Source organism: Theropithecus gelada, chromosome 3 (genome assembly GCF_003255815.1).
Source record: "Theropithecus gelada isolate Dixy chromosome 3, Tgel_1.0, whole genome shotgun sequence".
Taxonomy (NCBI): domain Eukaryota; kingdom Metazoa; phylum Chordata; class Mammalia; order Primates; family Cercopithecidae; genus Theropithecus; species Theropithecus gelada.
In genome coordinates this window covers 116,601,601-116,617,550 of record NC_037670.1, presented here as the reverse complement: position 1 = coordinate 116,617,550, position 15,950 = coordinate 116,601,601, and the positions used below count along the sequence as shown (strand labels likewise).

Sequence of the window (15,950 nt, the reverse complement as noted above, 5' to 3'; positions counted from 1 at the left end):
CTTTTCTCGTGCTTTTTGACCTCGGTTATATATTGCTGTGTAATTAACCATCCAAAACTTAGTGTCTTGTATTCATTTATTGTTTCTCATGACTTTGTCAGTTGATTGATAATAGCTAGACAGTTCTGCTGCTGGTCTTGCCTGTGTTTGTTTATACAGCTATAATCATCAGGCAGCCAGGACTGAGGCTGGAAAGTTTAAGATCACCTCACCCACTATCTGCAAATTTGGTGGCTGTGACTCTCTCTCCTGACATGGTCTCTCATCATCCAGTATTCAAAATTGAGCTTCCTTACTTGGTAGAGAGAGTGTTCTGAGAGGTGAAGGTCCCTTGAGGCCTAGGCCCTGAAGTCACATGCCATCACTTGGCTGCATTTTGTTGATTAAACCAAGTCACAAGGGAAGTCCAGATTTAAGGAGTGGGGAAAAAGTAATCTCTTGATAAGAGAAAGTCACTTTGTAAAAGAGTGGGCAGAGAGAGCATGATTATTGGGCACTATAGCAATCTGCCAGACATTTTAATATATATAAAGATTACATCATACTCAGTGTACTGATTCTATACATCCCTTTTAAAAAACACATATATTTTGAATTTGATAAGACTGGTTTATTACTAACAGTTAAGCCCTTTACACTGTGCCAGCCTCTGTCCTGAAAAGCACCAGTACTGTTTCTCTGTGAAAACATTCAGAGTTGGCTTCTGTGACATTTGATACATTTCTTCATGGTTAGTCTAGAAAAGGAAGATGAGCTCTGAACTAAGAACCTTTTCCCTCACTCTAGTGCAGGGTTGTAAACTAGACAGCAAGGGCATTTAGAATCATTTGGTTGGTGTTTAAATACAGGTTAAGAATCCCAAATCTGAACACCAGAAATTCTCCAAAATCCAAAACATTTTGAGTGCTGACATAAGGAAATGCTCACTGGAACATTTAGGATTTCTGGACTTGGGATGCTCAGCCAGTGAGTATAATGCAAATATTCTGACATATGAAACACTTCTGATCCCAAGCATTTTAGATAAGAATACTCAACCTATAATGTGTAATGAGTGGGGTATTTTGGAAACTGCATCACCTGCACAGAAACCCCCTCTCAGTCACACCTCACCACTTTTCCTAACTTGCCTGACGTGAATAATCATCTAGAGTGCATTTTAAAAAACAGATTCCTGGGTCTCAACCCAGACCTACTGAATCTATTATTTTGTTTAGGAATAGATGCCCCATGATTCTGACCCGGCAAGTTTGGGAATCATTATAGAGGAATAGGTTGAATACTACTTTGGGTCACTGCAGTAATATACTTTTTGCCTCACTTTTGTCTTGGTTAATCTGAAATTTGATCCACTCACACAGTGGTCACCTTTGAAAAATTCTTTGGTAATATGGTTTATTACAGTTAGAAGAACTTTGGATAATTTACTGAATTTAACAACCTGATATGACACTAAGAACTAATTTGTTGCAGAAAATTGTGGAGAAAACAAAGGGAAAAATACGGAAACATTTCAGTGTGGTTAGCTTCCAGGGGTTGTCTAGAATATTTTTGGCTTTCCATTAAACATACCTTTCCTTGTAGGAAAAACGGATTTTCTGGGAAAAGTAGTAAATTTATAAAAGAGAACACAGTTGCTATAGAAACTCAGCATGTATCGTTGATGTTTGATGTTTCAAATTATATTGATAATTGTACATTTTAAATTAACGAGTTTAAAACTTTGAAGAGATACTTAATGATAGGGCTCTTTCTTGCTTAATGGAACTGATATGTGCTTTCAGAGTTAGCTAGATAGGGGCAATTTCATTTTCTCTTGGTCTTCGATGATAAAGCTGGAAATTCATTCATTTAAAAAACTTTGATTCCATAATAGAATTATTTAGAAAATTACCAAGAGAGATGAGGCTATTGAACAATTTATTTTTCTTTTGTACTTGGGAAAATTATTCCCAAACTATCCTGTCTACCCAACCCATTCAGGACCATAAGACCATTTCCCTATGTCTGTGGCTTCTATATTTCTACACCTGTACTTATCTTGAATTTTGTTCTTTTTCTGGATGTTTCTAATAACTTAGGGAGAGCCAGCCTGTTGTTTTAATACTTCAAGACAGGTGTCACTTCTAACTCTCAAATTTCAAATGCCGTAATAAACCCAATTGGATCTTCTAAATTGATCTAGAATGAGATATACCTATGTTTTATGATGACAAACTAGAAACTTCTTTTACAAGTCAGATAAAATTGTAGAATAATTTGAATTTATTTTTAAAATATACTGTAGCAAAAGTTCATAAGTTCTGTGTCCCAACCTGGACACTGACCATTGAAAAATAGATGCCTTTCTGTGCCAGCAGTTGCTGATGTGTGCCGTGCTCCTTGACTCTGCCATTCTGAAACACCACTATTAAGTCTGCATTCTGGATGGTGGACAGGCGGTGAGCAATCACAATGCAGGTGCGGCCTTCTCTGGCTTTGTCCAGGGCTTCTTGGACAACCTATTGATAAATCAGACAGACACCTTATCATAAAAATTGCATAAATTAGTTTTAACATTCAAGTAAATTTGAAAATCTTACCATTCTAATAAACTTTTAATTTCTAATCTCTTAGAATCTTTGAACTTTATGTATGTGTATTTTGTATAATCAACATTTAATCTACATAGTTATGTTGCTTTTTAAATATAACACAAATGGGTTCCCATGCTGTAAAAAAATTCTTAAGTATTTAAAATTTCTAATCTTCTGTTTAACTAGTTCCCTTTTGAGTATTTTCCAGTTTTTCATTCCTAATGTGCTAAAAATGTAATTTATGCAGCTTTTTTCTTTTGAATGCTTTGTTTATAAAATATATAATCATTTTAGAAAATTTGGAATAAAGTATTCCATTACTTCAAAATAACCACTATCGGCCAGGCAAGGTGGCCCACGCCTGTAATCCCAGCACTTCGGGAGGCCGAGGCAGGCAGATCACAAGGTCAGGATTCGAGACCAGCCTGGCCAACATAATGAAACCCTGCCTCTACTAAAAATACAAAAATTAGCCGGGCATAGTAGTGGGCACCTGTAGTCCCAGCTACTTGGGAGGCTGAGGCAAGAGAATTGCTTGAACCCGGGAGGCAGAGGTTGCATTGAGCCAGATTGCGCCACTGCACTACAGCCTAGGCAACAGAGCGAGACCCTGTCTCAAAAAAATAAAAATTAAAAAAAACTCACTATCTAAAGTTCCATGCTTTCCCCCCTGTGCTTGTGGTTTTTTTTTTTTTTTCATGGTTGACAACAAAATCCCTTCTATTTCATAAACTGAATAGGACATAAGTTGGGAGGCCACACACACCTTTTCACTTTCAGTATCCAGAGCCGATGTAGCTTCATCCAACAGGAGGATTTGAGGTTGTCTGATGAGGGCTCGGGCAATAGCAATCCTCTGTTTTTGACCTCCTGAGAGCTGAGTCCCCTTGTCTCCCACTCTTGTTTCATATTTCTGCAAGTTAACCAAGTTATAAAGATGTTGAATGAACTTTTGCTTAACAGTTGACAGTTCAATTTATAAGAAAAACATTTAGAGTCAATAACAGTTTCTATAACATTTCAACTTAACAAAGTGTTTATTTTAAAAATCAAACTACAAAACTAGTAACTTTAATTCTCAATGGTATTCTACAATAGGAAGTTGAGCAAATTTTCGAGTTCCTACTGTTATAATGCCAGTTAATCTGATGTCACTGGAGTCCTGTAAAGGTTAAATATGAATACTTTCAAAGTCTTTTTTTAAATTTCAAATGTTCATATGATCCATGTAGATACTAGTGTATTCTTTCAAACTTATTTATTCCCTTAAATATTTACTGAGCACATGCTATGCTATGAACTGTGAAAAATATGAAAATGAATTCAGCTTTGTTCCTGCCCTAAAGGAATTTATAATCTACAGAGAAAAACTATACATATAAATCATTCAATGTAAGGTCAAGTAAGGACTGAATTACAATGATGCATTGCTTAATGACTGCGATATGTTCTGAAAACTGCATTATTAGACAATGTTACTGTTGTACAAACATTGTACAGTATTTACACAAACCTAGATGGTATCACATACTATATACACTTAGACAATGTGGTATGGCCAGTTGCTCCTAGGCTACAAACCTATAGAGCATGTAACTGTACTGAATACTGGCAGTTGTAACACAATGGTAAGTATTTGTGTATCTAAACATAGAAAAGGAACAGTAAAAATACAGTATAAAAGATTAAAAAATGGTACACCTGTATATGGCACTTACCATGAATGGAGCTTGCAGGACTGGAAGTTGCCTGAGTGAGTCAGTAAGTGACTGGTGAGTGGAATGTGAAGGCCTTACTGTGTACTACTGTAGACTTTATGAACACTGTACACTTAGGCTACACTAAATTTTATAATTTTTAACAATAAATTAACCTTAGCTTACTTTGACTTTTTTACTTTATAAATTTTTAAATTATTATTATTATTTTAGAGATCGGGTTTTGTTCTTTCACCCAGGCCAGAGTGCCGTGGTGTGATCATAGCTCACTGCAACCTTGGACTCTGGGGCTCAAGCAATCCCTCTCAAGTAGCTGAGACTACAAGAGTGTGCCACCAAGCCTGGCTAATTTTGTTTTTGTTTTTGTTTTTGTAGAAACTAGATCTCCCTATGTTGCCCAGGCTGGGCTTGCCTCAAGTAATCCTCTCATCTCAGCCTCCCAAAGTGCTAAGACTACAGGCATGAACTTTTAAATTTGTCAAACCTTTGGACTCTTTTGTAATAACACTTAGCTTAAAAACACATTGACTGTACAGTTTTGCAAAGATTCTTTCTTTATGTCCTTATTCTATAAGTTTTCAGTCTAAAATTTTTTATGGCTAGGCACACTGGTTCATGCCTATAATCCAGCACTTTGGGAGGCTGAGGCAAGTGAATCACTTGAGGTCAGGAGTTCGAGACCAGCCTGGGCAACATGGTGAAACCCCATCTCTACCAAAAATACAAAAAATTAGCTGGGCGTGGTGGCATGCACCTGTCCCAGCTACTCTGGAGGCTGACATGGGAGGATCACTTGAGCCCAGGAGGCAGAGGTTGCGGTGAGCCATGATCATCCCACTGTACTCCAGCCTAGGCAACAGAGCAGATGTCTCAAAAAAATTAATTTTTTATTTTTTACTTTTCACACTTTTATGTTATAAACTAAGATACAAACATACATTAGCCTAGGTCTATGCAAGATCAAGATAATCAATATCACTGTCTTCTACCCCCATGTTTTGTCCCACTGAAAGGCCTTCAGGAGCAATAATACACACAGAGCTGCCATCATCTCCTATAATAGTAATGCCTGCCTAATGGAATACCTCCTGAAGGACCTGCCTAAGGCTATCTTATAATTAACTTTCTTTAAAATAGGAGGAGTATACTCTGACAACAAATAGTATGACAGATATATGAATCAATAAGTCATTTGTTGTCATTATCAAGTATTATGCACTGTACGTAGTAGTATGTGCTATACTTTTATACAACTGGCAGCGCAGTGGCTTTGTTATGCTAGCATCACCACAAACACATGAATTTTGTGTTGCACTATGATATTATAATAGCTATGTCACTAGGCAATAGGAATTTTTCAGCTCCATTATAATCTTATGGGAACCACTGTGGTATATGCAGTCTGTCATTGACCAAAATGTTATGTAACACATGACTGTAGTAGTATACACAGCACACTATGAAAGACCAGAAGAGGGAGATAGAAGTTGTTGTGGAGACAGGGTGGAAGGAGGAAAAAAAGGGGAAATAAATGAAAGAAACTTTTTAGAGAAGTTTGGGGAGCTAGATTTTGAGATAACATTCTAGGCTGAGAAAGAACATGAATAGAGAGGTAAATTGAGTCAGTTCAGTTTGCAGGGCTTATGCAGTGATGTATATCATGTGAATTAATTTCCTAAAGTCCAGTGGTCACTCATATTCAGAGCTGAAGTTGTAAATTTTTCTATTCACAATCAAATCCAATATTTGATTCAGGTCAATGCCTGTGCATTAAAGGTTGGTAAGACTAACCAAAATGAAAGGTTTTTAAAATTTTATTTGTGGGTGTGAGTGATTTCTAACTATAGCAGAATCTAACTAAGCTCTACGTCAGTGTAACCCAGTGGAACCTCGAATGCTGGAAGAATGCCATAAAATGAATTGTCCCTACCATCACTTTTAGGGACCTCAAGCCATCCTTCTGGGGCTACACATGTTTAAAGTGGACTCAAAATTGTCATGGACTGAAATTTAAAACATAAAGCTATGAAACTTTTAGGAAAAAAATGCAGAAAATATTTTGGTCCTAGGGCTAGGCAACGAGTTCTTAGACTTGACACTGAAAGCATAATCCATACAAGGAAGAATTGATAAATCGGACCTCATCAAAAGTAAAACTTTTGGTCTGCAAAAGATCCTCTTATAGGATGAATAAACAAGCTACAGACTGGGAGAAAACATTTACAAACTACATATCCAACAGTAATTACAATATGTTTAAAAAAAACAAAAACAAAAAACTTCCCAAAACTCAGCAGTAAAAGAAAAATATCCGATTAGAATATGGGCAAACAACATGGAGACGTTTCAGCAAAGAGGATATATAGATGGCAAATAAGCATATAAAAAACTATGTTCAACATCATTTGCCATTGGGAAATGCATATTAAAGCCACAGTGATGTATCACTACACTCCTATCAGAATGGTAAAAATAAAAACTAATGACAACAGTAAATGCTGGCAAAGATTCAGAGAAACTGCATTACTTAGACATTGCTGGTAGGAATGTAAAATGGGATGGCCACTCTGGAAGAGAGTTGAGCAGTGGCTTATAAACTAAACATGAAATTGCCATACTGCTCCACAACTCCACTCCTGGGTCTTTATCCCAAAGAAATAAAAACGTGAATTCATACAGAAACCTGTATACAAGTATTTATAGCAGCTTTATTTGCAATAGCCAGAAACAGGAAATAACCCAGCTATCCTTCAACAGGTGAGTGGTTAAACTGTGGTACCTCCATACTGTGGAATACTATTCAGTAATAAAAAGCAATGCCTATGAATACACACAACTTCAGGGAATTAGCTGAATGACAAAAGATATCCCAAAAGTTTACATACTGTATATATTTTTATAAAACATTTTTAAGATATAAAATTATACAAACAGAGAACAGATTGGTGTTTGCCAGAGTTTGGGAGGTGTGAGGGTGGGAGGAAGGGATGTATGCATGGCTCTAAAATGGCAAGATGAGGGATCTTTATGGAGATGGGAATGTTCTGTATCTTTTTTTTTTTTTTTGAGACAGAGTCTCACTCTGTTGCCCAGGCTGGAGTGCAATGGTGGAATCTCGGCTCACTGCAACCTCTGTCTCTCAGGTTCAAGTAATTCTCCTGCCTCAGCCTCCTGAGTAGCTGCAACTACAGGCAGCCGCCAGCACGCCTGGTTAATTTTTGTGTTTTCAGTAGAGACAGGGTCTCACCATGTTGGCCAGGATGGTCTCGATCTCCTGTCCTCGTGATCCACCCACCTTGGCCTCCCAAAGTGCTGGGATTACAGGTGTGAGCCACCGCACCAGTGTTCTGTATCTTAATTAGTGGATCTATGAATCCACATCTACAATACAGCTGCACAGAACTAAATCCTTATGCAAATGAATGCAAGTAAAACAAGGGAAGTCTACAAGGTAAGTCTGAATAAGATCGGTGGATTGTATCAATATCAGTATCCTGCTTGTGACACTGTATACCAGTTTTGCAAGATATTGTCATTGGCAGAAACTAGGTAAAGGGTACGTAATATCTCTGTATTCCTTACGACTACATGTAAATCTATAATTATCTCAAAATAAAAACTATAATTGTTTTAAAAGTACCATAGGTCTAAATCAAACATGACTGCAGTCTAAATGCAGCCCTCAATCACCAGTCTGCAACCTGAAGTATGGTGGTTTTCAGCATATCACTCCATTTGTATGAGGTAGGCATGATGTATTCCCATTTACAAATAAGGAAGCTTGGTATCCTGAAGTCAAGTGCCTTGTCCAAGTTGTTAATGTTAGTAAATCAACATATTTGGTTACAAGATTTTGTTGGCATAACTTTGGTAATTGTTTGGGGGATAAAAAATAGTCTCTTCTGATTCCAGCTAAGAAGTTACCCGTTAACTTACATGGGGTAACGTCTCGATGAAAGGATGTATGTTGGCAGCTTTGGCTGCACTCACAATTTCATCCTGTGATACAACCCGGCTGTTGTCTCCATAGGCAATATTCTCGGCAATGCTGCAGTCAAATAGGATGGGCTCCTGAGACACGATTCCGAGTTGAGCTCTGAGCCACTGGACATTGAGTTTCTTTGCTTCTTGACCATCGAGAAGCTGAAAACCAAAGTCCACAAACTATAAGGAGGGTTTAAAAAAGAAAAAAACTAAAAAGTTACTAGATTGTCCATTTGGAGGATTGTTGCATGAGGGCATCAGCAGCTGCAAAACAACCACCCTCCAAGACTTACACTATTGAGGCCAGCATGGCCAACATGATGATTTTTATGGTGATTAAGCCATCCCTATCTTGGTCTAACTGGCAAAATGGTAGCACATTTGACCCTCTTTTTTCACACTTCGCTTTGTCCTTGTCTGCCCTCCTCCAGCCATCTGTGTCCTACTCTGCCTTAAAGAAGCCTGCATCAAGGTGTCCCACTCAGGTCTGCTGTCCCCATAATAATCGTAACCCTTCAACTTGACTTGATTTTCCCCTCCCCCACACACACCAGTGAAAAAGCTGATCAGAAGCATGGCCCCCAGATTCCAAAAGTTGGTTGACTCTGGTCCTACCTCTACCTCTGTTTTCCCTGAAAACTACTAGCCTTAACTTTCCCCCACCTCTCTGATAGCACTAAGGACAAGAATCCAATGGAAAATGGACAAGTTACAAAGGGCAGTGTCTGTGGGAGAATTATTTTTGCTGGCAGTGATGGTTTCGTTTTTGTTTTACTTGCTATAGGCAGGAGGCATGGTGCTCCTAGGGAAGTGTTATAATATGTACTTGAAAATACAGCCTTCTGTAAGGTAAAGGTTACAGGCAAAGGACTAGACACAAGCCCAGCTAGTCTTGATCTCAATAAAGAAAAAAATTCCCACCATAGTATCAGCACTTCACATTTACAGAGTTTTGGTGAACTGGTTTGCCTATGTTACCTGCAGAATAGTTATAATAGCAACACATAAGATTTCCAGAGAGAAACAACTAAATTAGGCTTAACAAGGCCGATTTAGGCTTAACAAGGCTGATTTAGGCTTAACAACTATTAATAAAACAACTTAAACAAGGCTTAACACTTTGGTGACTGTCTAATGGGGACAGGCTCCCAGGGCTTGGTCATGGGTGCCGTCCCAAGGTTATGGCAGATACAAGCATTATTGGTAAGAGCTGGTCTTCACTCAAGGAAGAGAGCCAGAGGGCTACATGCTAGAAAATCAATGACAAAAGCCAAATATGAAAGAGCTGGAGGTTGAGGATCAAAGTCAAAGTTCAAGAGCCTAGAATTCAAGATAAGAGAAGGTGGCAAAACTGAAAGCAGTAGGGAGGCAATAAGCAGGTAGCACCTTGTTTTGGAAGTCAACTTTGAATTTGGGCAGGAGTTTGTAGTTCACCTTTATAAGCCAGTAAGTCAGTGTTTGCTTAGAAAAATCAGGCTGGATGGCCGAATAGGAGCAGCTCCAGTCTTCAACTCCCAGCGCCAGCGACACAGAAGACCGGTGATTTCGGCATTTTCAACTGAGGTACTGGGTTCATCTCACTGGGGAGTGCCGGACGATCGGTACTGGTCAGCTGCTGCAGCCCGACCAGCGAGAGCTGAAGCAGGGCGAGGCATTGCCTCACCTGAGAAGCGCAAGGGGGAAGGGAATCCCTTTTCCTAGCCAGGGGAACTGAGACACACAACACCTGGAGAATCGGGTAACTCCCACCCCAATACTGCGCTTTGAGCAAACAGGCACACCAGGAGATCATATCCCACACCTGGCCGGGAGGGTCCCACACCCACGGAGCCTCCCTCATTGCTAGCACAGCAGTCTGTGATCTACCGGCAAGGCAGCAGCGAGGCTGGGGGAGGGGCGCCCGCCATTGCTGAGGCTTAAGTAGGTAAACAAAGCTGCTGGGAAGCTCGAACTGGGTGGAGCTCACAGCAGCTCAAGGAAACCTGCCTGTCTCTGTAGACTCCACCTCTGGGGGCAGGGCACAGAAAACAATAACAAAGCAGCAGACACCTCTGCAGACGCAAACGACTCTGTCTGACAGCTTTGGAGAGAGCAGTGGATCTCCCAACACAGAGGTTGAGATCTGAGAAGGGACAGACTCCCTGCTCAAGCGGGTCCCTGACCCCTGAGTAGCCTAACTGGGAGACATCCCCCACTAGGGGCAGTCTGACACCCCACACCTCACAGGGTGGAGTACACCCCTGAGAGGAAGCTTCCAAAGCAAGAATCAGACAGGTACACTTGCTGTTCAGAAATATTCTATCTTCTGCAGCCTCTGCTGCTGTTACCCAGGCAAACAGGGTCTGGAGTGGACCTCAAGCAATCTCCAACAGACCTACAGCTGAGGGTCCTGACTGTTAGAAGGAAAACTATCAAACAGGAAGGACACCTACACCAAAACCCCATCAGTACATCACCATCATCAAAGACCAGAGGCAGATAAAACCACAAAGATGGGGAAAAAGCAGGGCAGAAAAGCTGGAAATTCAAAAAACAAGAGCGCATCTCCCCCGGCAAAGGAGCGCAGCTCATCGCCAGCAACGGATCAAAGCTGGACGGAGAATGACTTTGACGAGATGAGAGAAGAAGGCTTCAGTCCATCAAATTTCTCAGAGCTAAAGGAGGAATTACGTACCCAGCGCAAAGAAACTAAAAATCTTGAAAAAAAAGTGGAAGAATTGACGGCTAGACTAATTAATGCAGAGAAGGTCATAAACGAAATGAAAGAGATGAAAACCATGACACGAGAAATACGTGACAAATGCACAAGCTTCAGTAACCGACTCGATCAACTGGAAGAAAGAGTATCAGCAATTGAGGATCAAATGAATGAAATGAAGCGAGAAGAGAAACCAAAAGAAAAAAGAAGAAAAAGAAATGAACAAAGCCTGCAAGAAGTATGGGATTATGTAAAAAGACCAAATCTACGTCTGATTGGGGTGCCTGAAAGTGAGGGGGAAAATGGAACCAAGTTGGAAAACACTCTTCAGGATATCATCCAGGAGAACTTCCCCAACCTAGTAGGGCAGGCCAACATTCAAATCCAGGAAATACAGAGAACGCCACAAAGATACTCCTCGAGAAGAGCAACTCCAAGACACATAATTGCCAGATTCACCAAAGTTGAAATGAAGGAAAAAATCTTAAGGGCAGCCAGAGAGAAAGGTCGGGTTACCCACAAAGGGAAGCCCATCAGACTCACAGCAGATCTCTCGGCAGAAACTCTCCAAGCCAGAAGAGAGTGGGGGCCAATATTCAACATTCTTAAAGAAAAGAATTTTAAACCCAGAATTTCATATCCAGCCAAACTAAGTTTCATAAGTGAAGGAGAAATAAAATCCTTTACAGATAAGCAAATGCTTAGAGATTTTGTCACCACTAGGCCTGCCTTACAAGAGACCCTGAAGGAAGCACTCAACATGGAAAGGAACAACCGGTACCAGCCATCTCAAAAACATGCCAAAATGTAAAGACCATCGAGGCTAGGAAGAAACTGCATCAACTAATGAGCAAAATAACCAGTTAATATCATAATGGCAGGATCAAGTTCACACATAACAATCTTAACCTTAAATGTAAATGGACTAAATGCTCCAATTAAGAGACACAGACTGGCAAACTGGATAAAGAGTCAAGACCCATCAGTCTGCTGTATTCAGGAGACCCATCTCACACGCAGAGACATACATAGGCTCAAAATAAAGGGATGGAGGAAGATTTACCAAGCAAATGGAGAACAAAAAAAAGCGGGGGTTGCAATACTAGTCTCTGATAAAACAGACTTTAAACCATCAAAGATCAAAAGAGACAAAGAAGGCCATTACATAATGGTAAAGGGATCAATTCAACAGGAAGAGCTAACTATCCTAAATATATATGCACCCAATACAGGAGCACCCAGATTCATAAAGCAAGTCCTTAGAGACTTACAAAGAGACTTAGACTCCCATACAATAATAATGGGAGACTTCAACACTCCATTGTCAACATTAGACAGATCAACGAGACAGAAAGTTAACAAGGATATCCAGGAATTGAACTCATCTCTGCAGCAAGCAGACCTAATAGACATCTATAGAACTCTCCACCCCAAATCAACAGAATATACATTCTTCTCAGCACCACATCGTACTTATTCCAAAATTGACCACGTAATTGGAAGTAAAGCACTCCTCAGCAAATGTACAAGAACAGAAATTATAACAAACTGTCTCTCAGACCACAGTGCAATCAAACTAGAACTCAGGACTAAGAAACTCAATCAAAACCGCTCAACTACATGGAAACTGAACAACCTGCTCCTGAATGACTACTGGGTACATAACGAAATGAAGGCAGAAATAAAGATGTTCTTTGAAACCAATGAGAACAAAGATACAACATACCAGAATCTCTGGGACACATTTAAAGCAGTGTGTAGAGGGAAATTTATAGCACTAAATGCCCACAAGAGAAAGCAGGAAAGATCTAAAATTGACACTCTAACATCGCAATTAAAAGAACTAGAGAAGCAAGAGCAAACACATTCGAAAGCTAGCAGAAGGCTAGAAATAACTAAGATCAGAGCAGAACTGAAGGAGATAGAGACACAAAAAACCCTCCAAAAAATCAATGAATCCAGGAGTTGGTTTTTTGAAAAGATCAACAAAATTGACAGACCACTAGCAAGACTAATAAAGAAGAAAAGAGAGAAGAATCAAATCGACGCAATTAAAAATGAAAAAGGGGATATCACCACCGACCCCACAGAAATACACACTACCATCAGAGAATACTATAAACACCTCTACGCAAATAAACTGGAAAATCTAGAAGAAATGGATAATTTCCTGGACACTTACACTCTTCCAAGACTAAACCAGGAAGAAGTTGAATCCCTGAATAGACCAATAGCAGGCTCTGAAATTGAGGCAACAATTAATAGCCTACCAACCAAAAAAAGTCCAGGACCAGATGGATTCACAGCTGAATTCTACCAGAGGTATAAGGAGGAGTTGGTACCATTCCTTCTGAAACTATTCCAATCAATAGAAAAAGAGGGAATCCTCCCTAACTCATTTTATGAGGCCAACATCATCCTGATACCAAAGCCTGGCAGAGATACAACAAAAAAAGAGAATTTTAGACCAATATCCCTGATGAACATCGATGCAAAAATCCTCAATAAAATACTGGCAAACCGGATTCAGCAACACATCAAAAAGCTTATCCACCATGATCAAGTGGGCTTCATCCCTGGGATGCAAGGCTGGTTCAACATTCGCAAATCAATAAACATAATCCAGCATATAAACAGAACCAAAGACAAGAACCACATGATTATTTCAATAGATGCAGAAAAGGCTTTTGACAAAATTCAACAGCCCTTCATGCTAAAAACGCTCAATAAATTCGGTATTGATGGAACGTACCTCAAAATAATAAGAGCTATTTATGACAAACCCACAGCCAATATCATACTGAATGGGCAAAAACTGGAAAAATTCCCTTTGAAAACTGGCACAAGACAGGGATGCCCTCTCTCACCACTCCTATTCAACATAGTGTTGGAAGTTCTGGCTAGGGCAATCAGGCAAGAGAAAGAAATCAAGGGTATTCAGTTAGGAAAAGAAGAAGTCAAATTGTCCCTCTTTGCAGATGACATGATTGTATATTTAGAAAACCCCATTGTCTCAGCCCAAAATCTCCTTAAGCTGATAAGCAACTTCAGCAAAGTCTCAGGATACAAAATTAATGTGCAAAAATCACAAGCATTCCTATACACTAGTAACAGACAAACAGAGAGCCAAATCATGAATGAACTTCCATTCACAATTGCTTCAAAGAGAATCAAATACCTAGGAATCCAACTTACAAGGGATGTAAAGGACCTCTTCAAGGAGAACTACAAACCACTGCTCAGTGAAATAAAAGAGGACACAAACAAATGGAAGAACATACCATGCTCATGGATAGGAAGAATCAATATCGTGAAAATGGCCATACTGCCCAAGGTAATTTATAGATTCAATGCCATCCCCATCAAGCTACCAATGAGTTTCTTCACAGAATTGGAAAAAACTGCTTTAAAGTTCATATGGAACCAAAAAAGAGCCCGCATCTCCAAGACAATCCTAAGTCAAAAGAACAAAGCTGGAGGCATCACGCTACCTGACTTCAAACTATACTACAAGGCTACAGTAACCAAAACAGCATGGTACTGGTACCAAAACAGAGATATAGACCAATGGAACAGAACAGAGTCCTCAGAAATAATACCACACATCTACAGCCATCTGATCTTTGACAAACCTGAGAGAAACAAGAAATGGGGAAAGGATTCCCTATTTAATAAATGGTGCTGGGAAAATTGGCTAGCCATAAGTAGAAAGCTGAAACTGGATCCTTTCCTTACTCCTTATACGAAAATTAATTCAAGATGGATTAGAGACTTAAATGTTAGACCTAATACCATAAAAATCCTAGAGGAAAATCTAGGTAGTACCATTCAGGACATAGGCATGGGCAAAGACTTCATGTCTAAAACACCAAAAGCAACGGCAGCAAAAGCCAAAATTGACAAATGGGATCTCATTAAACTAAAGAGCTTCTGCACAGCAAAAGAAACTACCATCAGAGTGAACAGGCAACCTACAGAATGGGAGAAAATTTTTGCAATCTACTCATCTGACAAAGGGCTAATATCCAGAACCTACAAAGAACTCCAACAAATTTACAAGAAAAAAACAAACAACCCCATCAAAAAGTGGGCAAAGGATATGAATAGACATTTCTCAAAAGAAGACATTCATACAGCCAACAGACACATGAAAAAATGCTCATCATCACTGGCCATCAGAGAAATGCAAATCAAAACCACAATGAGATACCATCTCACACCAGTTAGAATGGCGATCATTCAAAAGTCAGGAAACAACAGGTGCTGGAGAGGATGTGGAGAAATAGGAACACTTTTACACTGTTGGTGGGATTGTAAACTAGTTCAACCATTATGGAAAACAGTATGGCGATTCCTCAAGGATCTAGAACTAGATGTACCATATGACCCAGCCATCCCATTACTGGGTATATACCCAAAGGATTATAAATTATGCTGCTATAAAGACACATGCACACGTATGTTTATTGCAGCACTATTCACAATAGCAAAGACTTGGAATCAACCCAAATGTCCATCAGTGACAGATTGGATTAAGAAAATGTGGCATATATACACCATGGAATACTATGCAGCCATAAAAAAGGATGAGTTTGTGTCCTTTGTAGGGACATGGATGCAGCTGGAATCCATCATTCTTAGCAAACTATCACAAGAACAGAAAACCAAACACCGCATGTTCTCACTCATAGGTGGGAACTGAACAATGAGATCACTTGGACTCGGGAAGGGGAACATCACACACCGGGGCCTATCATGGGGAGGGGGGCGGGGGGAGGGATTGCATTGGGAGTTATACCTGATGTAAATGACGAGTTGATGGGTGCAGCACACCAACAAGGCACAAGTATACATATGTAACAAACCTGCACGTTATGCACATGTACCCTACAACTTACAGTATAATAATAATAAATAAATTTTAAAAAAAAAAAATAAAAAAAAAAAAAAAAAAAAAAAAAAAAAAAAAAAAAA

The 15,950-nt window shown here is 39.5% G+C and overlaps 1 protein-coding gene across 3 annotated transcripts in view; it reads right to left on the bottom strand.

Moving 5' to 3' along the window:
• Positions 1 to 2,243: 2,243 nt before the first annotated feature.
• Positions 2,244 to 15,950, bottom strand: part of ABCB4 (ATP binding cassette subfamily B member 4) — a 76,198-nt gene continuing 62,491 nt past the window's right edge. For 2 of the 3 annotated variants that reach the window (XM_025379378.1, XM_025379379.1), the window contains 3 exons: positions 8,231 to 8,437; positions 3,343 to 3,489; positions 2,244 to 2,501 (listed from right to left, as the gene is read on the bottom strand). In XM_025379378.1, coding sequence (XP_025235163.1) covers positions 2,295 to 2,501; positions 3,343 to 3,489; positions 8,231 to 8,437 — 561 coding nt within the window. In that variant the 3' untranslated portion in view covers positions 2,244 to 2,294. Of the gene's footprint in view, positions 2,502 to 3,342; positions 3,490 to 8,230; positions 8,459 to 15,950 lie in introns of all 3 variants that reach the window. The other variant, XM_025379377.1, reaches the window with a different exon arrangement.